Source organism: Ictidomys tridecemlineatus, chromosome 14 (assembly GCF_052094955.1).
Source record: "Ictidomys tridecemlineatus isolate mIctTri1 chromosome 14, mIctTri1.hap1, whole genome shotgun sequence".
Taxonomy (NCBI): domain Eukaryota; kingdom Metazoa; phylum Chordata; class Mammalia; order Rodentia; family Sciuridae; genus Ictidomys; species Ictidomys tridecemlineatus.
Genome location: NC_135490.1, coordinates 5593838 through 5606680, shown reverse-complemented (window position 1 = coordinate 5606680; position 12843 = coordinate 5593838). Strand labels below are relative to the sequence as shown.

The window sequence follows — 12843 nt, the reverse complement described above, 5'->3', positions numbered from 1 at the left end:
TCTTTTGGCCAAATTAGACCTAGTGGAGTCTAAAATCTGGTAAATATGCCTTAAAATATGTTGATTCTATCCACTTTCTGCAACAAGTGTGTGTCTCCACAACTTCACACACAAAGGAAAGGAAACTATCAATGAGATTCTTTACACACAGCAACTTGCTTGAGTTCAACGAAATAGTGGTGGGTAGAAAAGTCCCTCCGTGGCTGCAGGAGGAGGGATAAACATGCCCTCCCCAGTTGTCCATGTCTTATCCCTGGAACCTGTGAGCACATCATCCTACGTGACAAAGGTGGAATTAAGGCTGCTAGTCAGCTGAATTTAAAATAGCTCACCTTGGATTACGCAGGTGGGCGCAAAGTAATTGCAAGAATCCTAGAAAACGAAACAGAAAGTCAGGAGCTAAGTTCAGAAAGGTGTGTGAGAAGGACTCAACCCAGGAGTGCTGAAAGGTGGGAAGGGAGCAAGTGTTCTTGGAAGCAGGACACCCTGGCTGGAAGAAAGGCAGAGGATGGGAAGCAGAGGGCCTCCGGGAGAGCTGGGCCCCACGGACACCTTGATTTTGGCCCATCGAGATCCCTGTCAAACTTGTAATTCCAAGACCTGACAGATGATAAAACTGTATTGCTTTAAGCCACAAAGTCTGTGGTTATCGGTTAAGCAGCCATAGGAAGCCACGTGGTGGTTTACAAGGTGGAAGGAAATGCTCGATGGTTGTGCTCAGGGAAAGCGGGGCGGGGTGGGGGGGCTAGAGGACTGGTGGCAGCTATGAGGGCCTGGCAGACCCAAGCACTGACTTTGAAAGGGGTGCAAAAGAAATGGACTTCCATGTGGGCTTCACTCTGTTCAGGATTCAGGCTTTCGGCGAGTCCGATTTGGGGAAATTTGATTGCACATGCTACCCTTTTTTGGGTGAGGGGGACTCCGTAGGTTGTGTGGAAGGAGGAAGCTGGGAGAGGGACGGAGTCTCCTGAGATGCACAGGGAGGGCTTCGGGCTGGGCAAAAGCAGCGGGTGTGACCGAGTCCCCCCACCCTACTCCAGGAGCTCATCCAGACAAGAAAGGGGATGCAATGGCTGAGAACCAGACTGTGATCAAGGGATGGTAAGGAACATGATTTAAAAACAAATGTTGCGTTTGCTACTCTTGCTTTATTATTTATTGAGCATTCAGCAAGAATCCCTGTGAGAAAAAGAGAGAGATGAGAAAAAAAGAAAAAAAAAAAAGGAAAAGAGAGGGAAAGAGAGGAGGAGATGGGGGCGCAGAGAGAACAAACGATCCAAACAGAAGGCTTAGTGATCCTGGGGTACGGTGCCCCTGATTCCAGGTTGGTTCCCCAAAGGCAGGCAGCACGGGTTGCCGTCCAAACACCTCCCCACGTAGACCTCGGTTGAGATGCAGTTATTTCGGCAGGATCCGTTGGGTCGCTCACAGATTTCCTTGAATCTGCCCCTGACTGCGCACAGAGGAGGATTGTTTTAATCATTTATTGTTCTTCTGAGTTTTTATTAAGTTCAAGGGGGTGAAAGGGCAAGGTCTGGGAACAGTTTTGTGTAGACATTTCTTGTTATTTGATCTCTTACACCAATACTTAAAAATCTGATGTCACATAAAAGTTTGGAAATTTCTCTCGAAAAAATCTGGCAACCTTGGGTGCATGGAGTAGCAGAAGGCTACAGCTGAATGGCCCTCCTGCCTTTATGGGTCCTGGGCACGCACACTGCACTCAGTTCACTCATCTGATTTTCCTATCTCCTGACTCTGACGGGAGACCTGGAGCAGTCCTGCTTAATATTACTTTTAGTACCACCAAATTTTCTAGCACAGAAGAAAGGTTTTAGAGAAAAGGAATAGGACCCAAGACATGTCCTATTGGAAACATTGAATAGCATTTGTTTTGTGTCCTCAGATAATGCTGTGCTGGCGGTCACACAGAATATATGATATGTCATAATATCACATCTATCTATCTGTCTCTGTCTGTCTGTGCATCTTTGAAAAGGGGAGCTGAAAAACAGATCTAAAAGATAGTAAGAAAATATACTTCGATGAAATTGGTAACAGGCTCTTTCCCTGGGAGCTGGCACCATATTCCTGCGTATGTAGCACACAGTCTCGGTTGTGCCTCAGCCTGGTGCTTCCTTCACCCCCCTCAGCCCCCTGGGGCTGGAGGCTGCAGTGCTGCTCTGGAGCCTCCGCCTGCATTGGGAGTGAGACATTCAAATGTACCTGTTCAGACATTGAGTAGTATGTGATTTATGACCTGAGATATTCCTGTTCAGAAAAAATGTGGAAGGGGGGGTGGATATCACTGTCCCAGGGCTGGGTTATGGGGTTTGGTCACACACACTGATGTGCTCAGTTTAAAAAGGAGCTTAATTTGGAGCTGCCCCCTGTGTGCGTAACACAGCAGCTTTTCCAGGAAGACGGGTAGCAAACTAAAACGTTCAGGATTTTTTTTTGTTGTTGTTGTTATTGTGTGTTTTTTTTTGTGTGTGTGTGTATTCCCAAATACAAAGGGCAATTCTTGAATCTAGTATATATTAAATAAATGTCTACTGAATTGAACTGAACTGAAACCCAGGTGCATTAAATTGACTTAAACCCTTCAATGTTCATACAACAAATTGGTGAATGGATGTAAAGATCAAAAAGGCAACATCGTATTTTTACCGAAAATGTGAACTGGGAAACAGTTTTAATGGTGTAGGTTTCAGAAAAAAATAAAGACTGACGGTCATTCTAAGTGTTGAGCACTATATAGAAACCGGCAGAAATCTGGGCTCTTGGATTCCTGACCTGTGCACCTTGTCTTCACTAGTCCGCAGTGATAGAGGGAGGCTTCCGTCAGCCTTAGGCGAAAAGCAGCCCACTGTACCCAGGTCTGTCTATGGCTGAAGATGAAGCCAGGGATCCCGACAGGCCCGGAGCCTGCTGATCCTCCCGCGCGCCCTCTGCTGGCCCTTCTTGCCCTCTACCACGGCTGCGTTCCCTGCTCTCGCCTTCCTCGCCTGTGAAGGATCCCTTTAGCGCAGGACTCTCATCCTGTTCTTCTCTGTGTGTGTATCCCAGAAGCGACCACAGAGAAATGCTAGTATAGACGCTTCCTCTCACTCGAGGTACACGTGTCCTGTGCTGTCTTGTGCACAGTGGAATATATTGAGTGTCAAATCTCCAAACCGCAGCACTTTGTAAAAACATTGCTAGGAATTCAAGTGCATTTCTTTCTTTTCTTTGTTCTTTCCCATAAACCGTGCACAGTGAATATAGAAGCCACGCCGTTCTTCCCCAATCTCGCTGTATTCCATTTTGACAGCAAGGAATTCCCTCGCCTCTGTTTGGCCACATTGTTTTCCTCTATTTTGTCTGAGGAAATGTTAAAAAAAAGGAATGAGTTTTTCTAAATTTGTAAGTTTTAAAGCTGCACTAAAAGCATCAATTAGCTGTAGATACACACACACACACACATACACACACATATACATTATATAAATATATAATAAATATTTTATATAATTAATAAAGAATATATATATATATATTTATATATAGTACTGGCAACTGAATCTGGTGGTGCTCTGTCACTGAGCTACATACCCAGTCTATTTAAAAAGATTTTATTTTAGAAGCTGGAGCTATGACTCAGTGTAACACACTTGCCTGGCATATGTGAGGCACTGGGTTCAATTCTCAGGATGGCATATAAATAAAATAAGAGTATATCAACAACTAAAAAAATTAAAAAATAATTTTAGACAGGGTCTTGTGAGGTTGCAGCTCAGGCTAGTCTTGAACTTGTGATCCTCCAGCCTCAGCCTCCTGAGTTGCTCCTATTATAGGGTTGCACCACTGCATCAGTCTTAAAATATTTTTAATTGGTGTTTCCCCACTGAACCCATGTGTTCAGCTAATTGCTGTAGAAACAAAACTTAGAGTTACCATGAACACCACAGATTGTCGTGTCTAACCACTTCCCTGAGAGGAAATGAGACCGGGAGAAGGAAGCACCCGAGAGCACCTGAGATCCAGTGAGGGGGTGGTAGGGACAGAGCCATGCTTGTGTCTAAGTCCCATTCTATTTCTGCCTCTTACTCCTCTCTGCGTCCTCCTCACCTCTCCACCTTCCCCGATAAAACCCTGCAATCCTGCTGCCAGTGTCCCCCTGAGGACCACCAGAGAGGACCTGTCTTCCTGCGTCGCCAGCTTGCTCCTCCCCATCTCGCTGCATTCCATCCCGACCCTAAGTAATGCTCTCGCCTCTCCCTTCTACCACATCACTTTCCTTTGACTTATTAGAGTGACAATAAAAAAAAAGTTTGAGTGACAATGAATACAAAATAAAGTTTTCTGAATCTGGAATTGCTAAAGCTGAACTAGAAGCATTCATGTTCTGGGCATATAAATTTTAAAATATTTTAAATTTATTTTTCCTTCAAACCCATGTTTAGCAAGGGGAATGCTCAGTGCTAATTGGATGGGTCTTGAGTAATGCCACAAGGACAAGCATCCCACCAGCTTTGTGAGCTCCTGAGCTAATAGGATTGGACTTGCTGTCCCCTGTAGGCAGTCTCTGTAGGGTTATGCAAAGGAGGAAGGACAGCAGGACCCAGCAGTGGAAGGTGTAGAACACGCCAGGATGGGAAGAAGCAGCCCTGACTGCAGCTTGCAGCTTACGCTTTCTCCCTGGGGAGGCTCACTGCTGAACAGGACTGTAATTGTCCCCCCTGTAGAACAGGAAAAAGGGACCAGATATCTCTGAGGCTCTTCCTCATCTGGTTGCAAAATGATTTCATAGGATCTGCGCTATCGTAGCTGCTGTGCTAACTGTGACAAAGCTAACCTGCTTTGGTTTTGTTAAAAATGGTTTTGCACCAGCTTAAAAAACTTTTTGTTCTCTTCAAAGAATAGAAACTTTTATTGAGGCCACTCATAAGAATTTCAGTTAATCTACACACCGCTCTTCACAGTGTGAGGGAGTACTTAACCTCAGCCCTGAGGACCTGGTTCCAGACCAGCCATTTGTTCACCCCTAAACCATATGGAGAGATGAATGGAGGATGTGCTACACACACACACACACACATACACACACACACACACGGAGAGAAACAGAAACACACACACACACACAGAAACAGAAACACACACACACACACACACACACACACACACACACACACACGGTATTGCCTGAATAAGTAGATTCAAGGAAGAATATGCAACTTACTGCTTGACATTAGAGAAGTACCTTCTCATCTTTCCCAAGAATGCAGGACCTTGAGAGCGGAAAGAGCAGGGAAAAGGTCAGGGACATACAGAGAAGTGTCTTCTCATCAAGCAGTAAGTTGCATATTTTTCATTGAATTTACTTATTCAGGAGTTGTAGGAAAGGACCTGATCTATTTTCAGTATCCTAGGACCTGGGGTAAAAGCAAGAAGCTCTGCACACATTGCTTCAAAGCGTGTCTATGCAAGGGGGCTCATACCTATCATTTGTGTCATGCTGAGTGCAGGAGAAGGCTCTGTTTCAGGCTCATCACTGATCCCTGCGACTGAGGTCTGTTCAGCAGGTTAAATGTTGATCAGAGACAGAGTCAGGGGATGGGATGAGCCTGGAGGAGCAGAGTCAAGCCCAAGGGCCATCAGTGTAGAGGCCGATGGACTGATACTTCTTAGGCTGTAGCAATGCTTTGAAGGAGACTGCTCCCACCAAACCCTTCTCCCTTCTGCCTGTGCCCACTATAGCTCTGGCATGGATCTTCTGCCAGTGTCTTCAAATGACTAACTGTTGCTAAAGTAATAAAGGAGTTTTGGAGATCAGTACTTGGGAGAATGCTGCCCCATTTCTTGTCATCTAGGTTTAGAAGCTGCTAGTAAACTTGCCTAATTACATTGATGGCTTAAGAGGATTTCAGCCCTTGGAACAACATCCTTGACCGATTTCATCTGAGAGTTGCTGAGAGCTGACGTGTCAGGTGGTTAAGGGTCTCTCAGCCATCGGGTGTTCCAGATTTCCTAGGGCAACCCCTGGCCTGGGCATAGGTGATGGTGCTTTTTCTTTGAGTATTGGATCCCCATATGACCTTGGATACTCTTCACTTAACAAAGCTCCTGCAAGGTATATTTTGTTACCTGGTAGAACTTGGCTCATGAAGAAGAGAAGGGCAAAGAGGAGGACGGAGGTCCTCATGGCTGGAGGGAGAAGAAAGCTTGGCTTCATCTCCAGGAGGCAGTGAGAGCTTTGTCTGCAGCTCTAGCACCAGGGAAAGGTCTTTGGTAAGCTGCCATCTGGGCCTCACCAAGGGGAGCATGGACAGAGGTATTCTGTGCATGCAGAATGGCCTTCGGGGAAGGCTGAGTCCTTGGTTTCTTGGACACTCTGTTCAGTAAGCATGTGGGTGCAGTTTTGACCAGCAAACCTTGTTAAATAGGAACATCATCTACAAACATCTTGGCAATGGATCAAAGTTTCTGAACAAAGATCCATCTATATTAAGTCACAGTGAGTTGGGCATGTTAAAAGACGAGTTGGCTTAGTTCAGTGATGAGTTCTTTGGTTTGAACATGTCCCAGCCTTATCGGCTTTGTTAATGGCTGATGGCCCCCTCACTCCTGGCCTCCTCTCTAATGTACTGTGCTTATGGTAGAGAGCTTACTGCATTTTGTGCCAGTAAACATTCTCCCAAATACTGAATGTGAATTTGCTTCCACCACGAACTTGTGAACTTCTCACTGGTTACCAGCAGGTTGGAGTGTTGTTCAGAGCTGAGTGAGAAGTTGCATGAGGTTGTCATTTATCTTCAAAACTTGCTTTCAAGGGGAACAACTCATGACAGTAAAATGTCACTGCACATGTGTCCATGCAGACATACTTTCTGCACAGCATTGAGTATAAATAGTAGAAATTCATGGGAATCTTCCTGCTGGGATTTGTGGAAGCCGTCAACCAAAGCAGGCAGGGGCTAAATGACATCCCCAGGGTGGCGGAGAGCCCGTGTCACGTGGGCTTGCATCACACACAGCATGCAGACCCTGTGACCAGGACAGCGTTGGCAGTGCTCCTGGGACAGCATGTAGTTGGCCAGGGGAGGTGTGTATGTCAGGCACTGCAGGGCTGCATTCACATAGCAAGTGTTTCCCATGTTCTGCAGCCCAGCACCAGCTGCGGATGGTCTCTGCCAGTTCAGACAAAGTTTCCCTCTAGGAGCCAGCAGTGGCCCCACAGGAGCTGAATTCTTATTTAAGTGTGCATCAGGGCAAGGTGACAACGATGACTCTGCAGGTAGAGAAAGCCCCAAATGGGCTTTAGCATCAGCTGCATTTGATGAACATTCAGGTTTTATACAGTCATGAAACTGAGACTCACCTCCACAGTGGAGTGAAGCTGTCTCCATGTCTCCAGGAGCAGTGACCACCAGGTTTCCCTGCTGAATCTCGAGAGGAGAGAGCTTCTCCTTCGGAGCTGGCCTTCAAAGGACAGGCTTTCCATATCCTCTGTTGGTAGCAGGTCTACCCCCCATACCCTCTCACTTGGTGTCAGATCCACCAATCACTTCTAAACACTTAATTGCATTGGAATCTTTGGGTGTGGTCGGTCCATTATCTGGAGGGTTTGGGTGAGTCCTTTCTTAGATTTGTGTTTGAGGAACATCAGAAACATAGAAGCAATTCTAATAATTAGGATTTTTGAAGAATATCCAGAGACCTTCCATTTAGTTAATATAATTTCCATGTGGGAGACCAACCTTACACGTGACTGGGTTACACTCCCCGGCTGGGTGCTGAGGCGCTCAGTTGCAGAAATGTGGCAGAGCTTTCCCCACCCTTCTTGGGTCCGAGGGTCGGTGTCTCCTGCATGGGTGTGTCTTGCTACAGCCCCATGGGTGAAGCTACGCTCACCTGTTCCTTTGTAATATAACCCCTTGCCCTGTTTAGAATAGAATCTTCCATGGAAGTGCCTTGTGTGTGTCCCCTTCTCTTACTGTGCCCTTGGGTACGGCCTACCCAGGAGTCAGTCAACCTGCTGACAGTGGACATCATGAAGATAGACTCAGCCCCTGAAACCTGACCCCTTGCCTCATTTGAATAGCTTCTCCTCAATAAAAGGGGTGCTCTGGCTCTCTCTCTTTCTGCAGACCCTTAAGGTCAGAGGAGCCGTCACAGCAACCCCAAAGAAAAAGGTATTTGTGTCTCTTGTGTGGTTATTTTTCGCAGCCCAGTTAGCTCAGTTCAACTGGAGTGACCCCTGAGCTTTTTAGTCTTGAGAACAGAAACCCAGCATTTCCAGGCATTGGTGTGGCAATGATGTGATAGGGATATATTTGAATTAGTACTACAAACAAGGAAAGAGAAGAAAAAGTGTTTCCTGTGTGTGTGTGTGTGTGTGTGTGTGTGTGTGTGTGTGCTCACCTGCATGTTTATAAGTATTTTCAGGTGTGGGCATTTGCATACTAATAAAATCCCTGTAGTATTACAGTTTGCATTCTTTAAAAACAATTTTAAGGGCTGGGGATGTGGCTCAAGTGGCAGCGCACTCACCTGGCATGCACGGGGCGCTGGGTTCGATCCTCAGCACCACATAAAAAATAAAATAAAGATGTTGTGTCCACCAAAAACTAAAAAATAAATGTTAAAAATTCTCTCTCTCTCAAAAGACAAAACAAAAACAACCCCCCCCAATTTTCCCATTTAAGCCACCTCCAAGAAAAGGAAGCATTTTAACTCTTTCTCAATTAATCAAGTTTTCTTGACAGTCTTTCCTGACAGATTTTTATGATGGTTTTGATGGAAGAGAAGTAGTATAGAAATGGCTCTACCTCTGTTTGGAAGAAATACAAAGGGAGCCAGGAGCAGAGGTTGCAGTAAGTTTTTTATGGTGTTTTAGGTAATGCTCCAGACAATACTCAGGTGCATGTGGACTGAGCTCTGTACCCACACACGACTACTTTTAGAAGACCATAAACAATTAAGAACAAGATTTTAAAGAAAAGCTTTCTTTCTGTGGTTCTTTATCTCTCTCAAATTTCATTCATAATTGGCATAGTAAGGAAAGTGGCTAAACATATATTTGTCTATTTCTGTTGGGCCTATAAAATATAGCAATTTAAATCCCTGTCGATCAGTAAAAGCAGCCTGTTCATTTTAATCTTCTATTTCCCTAAAGTGGTTAGTAATCTCAGTCATAGAATCACCATGAGCACTATTGGTGTTATTCATTATTGTGTATACTATTCAATTTCTTTGCTGGGGTTATTTTTGCTCATTTCTCTATTCAGGTTAGGTTTCTACCTACTGATGATGACCACTGAGGTTTCTCTACACCTTGGATGCCCACAGATACTGTTGGATGGCATATTTACTGGTGGTTGCCTCTGGATTAGAATCCCCTCATTAAATATTTCAATTGGTCCTCTGGAGAAGTGAGTAACCTGGGCTTGTAGGGTTGATTCGAGGAAGGTGTCTGTGCGCCATTGAGCATCTAAAAAGATGTAAAATTTAGGGACTTAATGTGTCCCACACAGCCTGAAAACCTGTGGGTGAGGATCCTTCCCTCCATAGCTGTGGGTGGCAATCTTTCCAACCAGACACCACCTGCTCATCCAGGAAAACTTGAGGCCAGGAACTGGCTTGCCTTTTGTGAGAGGCTGGGGATGGTGCTCCCATCCCAACCCCATCATCATCCCTGGAATTTCCCCCCTGCAGATCTTGAGCGCAGCAACTGGATTTTCTGGAAATGGAAGGTTGGTGCACACTCTTTGTGCAGGCCTGAGCCCTGGGAGATGTTCCAGGTGCCCTGAGCAGGGTGAGCAGGAAAGGCTGATCTAACCTGGAAGGCATGGAGAAAGTGGTGATGCTCGTAGGCATTGCTGAAGTTTCACGTACACCGTGGAGGTTTGTTCGTGTTCCAGTGATCTTCTTCTTCCCTTCAGGCTAGGAAATATGATGATGATGATGATGACCAAAGTCCAGATCTTCCCAATGCAAATTTATGTGTCTGGAATTCTCTGGGACCAAGAAAGAGGGATGCCATCAGGAAAGGTCTGGAACGCAGCTGGGAATTTCTGTTGGTCAGGGAGAGGTTTGGGACCACTGGGCAGGGCAGAGGGCCACTGCTAACATTTCTGACTGCCGCAGGCACTGAGCAGCACTGATTGATTTGGCCAGGTGAGGGCCCCAGTGGACTCTCCAGGAGCAGGGCTGATGCCAGAGCCATATTCTGCTCCTCAAAGGGAACTCAGAGCCCCACCCAAATCTCATAGGAAACCAGGGAGAACATCCCTCAGCATCAGTCTGACCTTCGCCCATGTGGTCATTCTGGGTTTCATGTCCAGAAATGTCATTCCAAATTCTCAGGAAATAGAAAGTCTTTTCAAGGCAAACTGAGGTTCATGTTCACCACGTAACAAATATGTTTCTTGTAAATTACTGAATCATTGAAATGTATCACTTTTAATGAAGACATCATTAAGTAAAATGGCAGGAAAAAATCTTTCCGACCACAGTAACCAAAATTCATTAAAACTAAATGCCATTTAGATCAACTTGCATTTGCAATCTTTTAAAACTCTCAAAATCGTTTTAACTGTCGATTTTGAGCTTATATCTAAACAAGTATTGCCTCAGAAAGATTGGCAAAAGGGTCCAGAGAGTAGCATGTATCGAGTACACAATGATTGGCAGGTCAGATGCCCTGAGTAGAGGCATGTGAGGCAAAGGTGAGAGTCACTGATTAACAGGGAATTTCACTGGGGATTAGGAGGCTTACATTAGCTGAGGTGCTGGATCACATGACTGTGGGGCAGTATAAAAGTCCAGGGAAGGGACGCTTGCCCCTCGCACTGGCCTCCTGGAGGCTGCATCTCTTCCTGGGCTGTGTGTCCAGCAGCCACCTGTCTGACCTCCTGCTGAAAGAAAAGAGCAACGACCTCAGGTTGGTGTCCTTTCCAGATTATTGCTGGAAAAAGTAGAGCAAGGGAATGACAGAGGGTTAAGTGCTGAGCTAAGGGCAGTTTCATTTTCAAGAGTGTTTCTTTATACTGAGAAGGATAAGATAGATCATTCTATGTTTAAATCACCACAGAAGTATTGACGGTTCAGAGAACATTTACTCCAGCATTCTGATTCCCGTGGGCAGGTGGATGGATGGATGTGAAAACTGGCGTTTTTTACCATGGGCATTTGGAAATGATGGTGACTAACACAGATAGATTGAGGAAGTCAATGGATTCCCTGTGCTGTCTCCACCAGGCACATATGAGCCCTGGGTCCACCCAGCCATCCTCTACCCATTTCCCCCTCTCTTCTGACCTCCCCTACCATCCCCTCCCCTGCCCCTAGCAATCCCTCTTCTACGTTTTGGTCATCTTCTTCCCTTAGTTTCCAATGAGAGGAAACAGTTGTTTTCTCTGTCTAGCACACGATGTCTTCCATTTCCATCCATTTTTTAAAAAAAGATAGGATTTCATTTTTCTCTGTGGCTGAATATTTATCATTTTCTTTTTCTGTAATGCCTGTGTCAGATTTTGGTAAATAATCTTGCTGTCCCCACAGAATGGGTTGGAAAGGATTCTTCCCTTTCAATTCTATGGAAGAGTTTGGGAAGCCTTGGTGTTAGTACTTTCTTCAAAGTTTGGTAAAACCCAACAGTGAACCCATCCAGTCCTGGGGTTTTCTCTGTTGGGAGAATCATCACTACTAATTTTTTAAATCATTACTATTAATTTTAAAAATTGATTTATTTATTCTAAGTGGGTATACATGATTCATTGTATACAATTGCAGCACACATTTTCATTTCTCTCCTATGTGCAGTCATACCTGTACCTAGGGTAATGAAGTCCATCTCATTCCACACCATCTTCCTTGTCCCCGTGCCTCCTCCCCTCCCTTCCCATATTTAGTTTTTAAAGTATTTTCTGAGGTCAATTTTGGTAGGTCATATGTGTTAGTAAATTCATCCATTTCTTCTAGATATTCCAGGATAGAATCACCATTCCATCCAAGATTTATGAGGAACCTCCATGTCACATTCCAGAGTGGCTGCAGCAATCTGCAGTCCCACCAGCAATGTTTGAGTGTCCCTTTCCCTCACATCCTCACCGACATTTATTGTTACTTGTGTTCTTGATAATTGCCATTCTGACTGGAGTGAGATGTAATCTCAAGGTAGTTTAAATTTACATTTCTGAAATTGCCACAGCTGTTGAAAATCTTTTCATGTATTTGTAGATCATTTGTGTTTCTTCTTTTCAGAAGTGTCTGTTTAGTTCCTTTGCCCATTTATTGATTGGGTCATTAGGGCCTTTTTTTTTTTTTTGGTGTTAAGTTTTTTGTGGGTCTTGAGTATGTATGCCTATCTGGGGAGCAGGTGGTAAAGATCTTCTCCCATTCCGTTGCCTCTCTCCGAATGCTCTTTATTGTTTCCTTTGCTGTGAAGAAGTGTTTTAATTTTTTGCCTTACCACTTATGGTTTTTAAGTTTTACTTCTTGTGCTTTAGGAGTCTTGTTAAAGAAATCGGTTCTTGTGCAGACATTTTGAGTACTGGGCCTCCATTTTCTTCTAGCGACTTCAGGGGTTCTGATTTAATTCCTAGGTCTTTGATCCACTTTGAGTTGAGGATTGTGCAAGGTGAGAAATAGAGGTTAAGTTTCATTCCAATACATGTGGATTTCCAGTTTTTTCCAGCACCAATTGTTAAAAAGGCTATTTTCTCCTATGTGTATTTTTGCATGCTTGTCAAGTAGGAGATAACTGCCCTTATGTGTTTTTGTCTTTGTGTCTTCTGTTCTATTCCATTGGTCCTCATGCCCTCATGCCTGTTTGGGTGCCAACACCATGCTGTTTTT

The 12843-nt window shown here is 44.8% G+C and overlaps 1 protein-coding gene across 1 annotated transcript; it reads right to left on the bottom strand.

Annotated features, from left to right (window-relative positions):
- Window positions 1–1128: 1128 nt before the first annotated feature.
- On the bottom strand, window positions 1129–6296 carry Defb108b (defensin beta 108B). Its single transcript, XM_078031351.1, has 2 exons — window positions 6130–6296; window positions 1129–1453 (listed from the first exon to the last, which is right to left on the bottom strand). Exons 1-2 carry the CDS (start codon window positions 6215–6217, stop codon window positions 1290–1292), a joined length of 252 nt encoding a protein of 83 aa, XP_077887477.1. The 5' UTR covers window positions 6218–6296; the 3' UTR covers window positions 1129–1289.
- Window positions 6297–12843: the final 6547 nt, after the last annotated feature.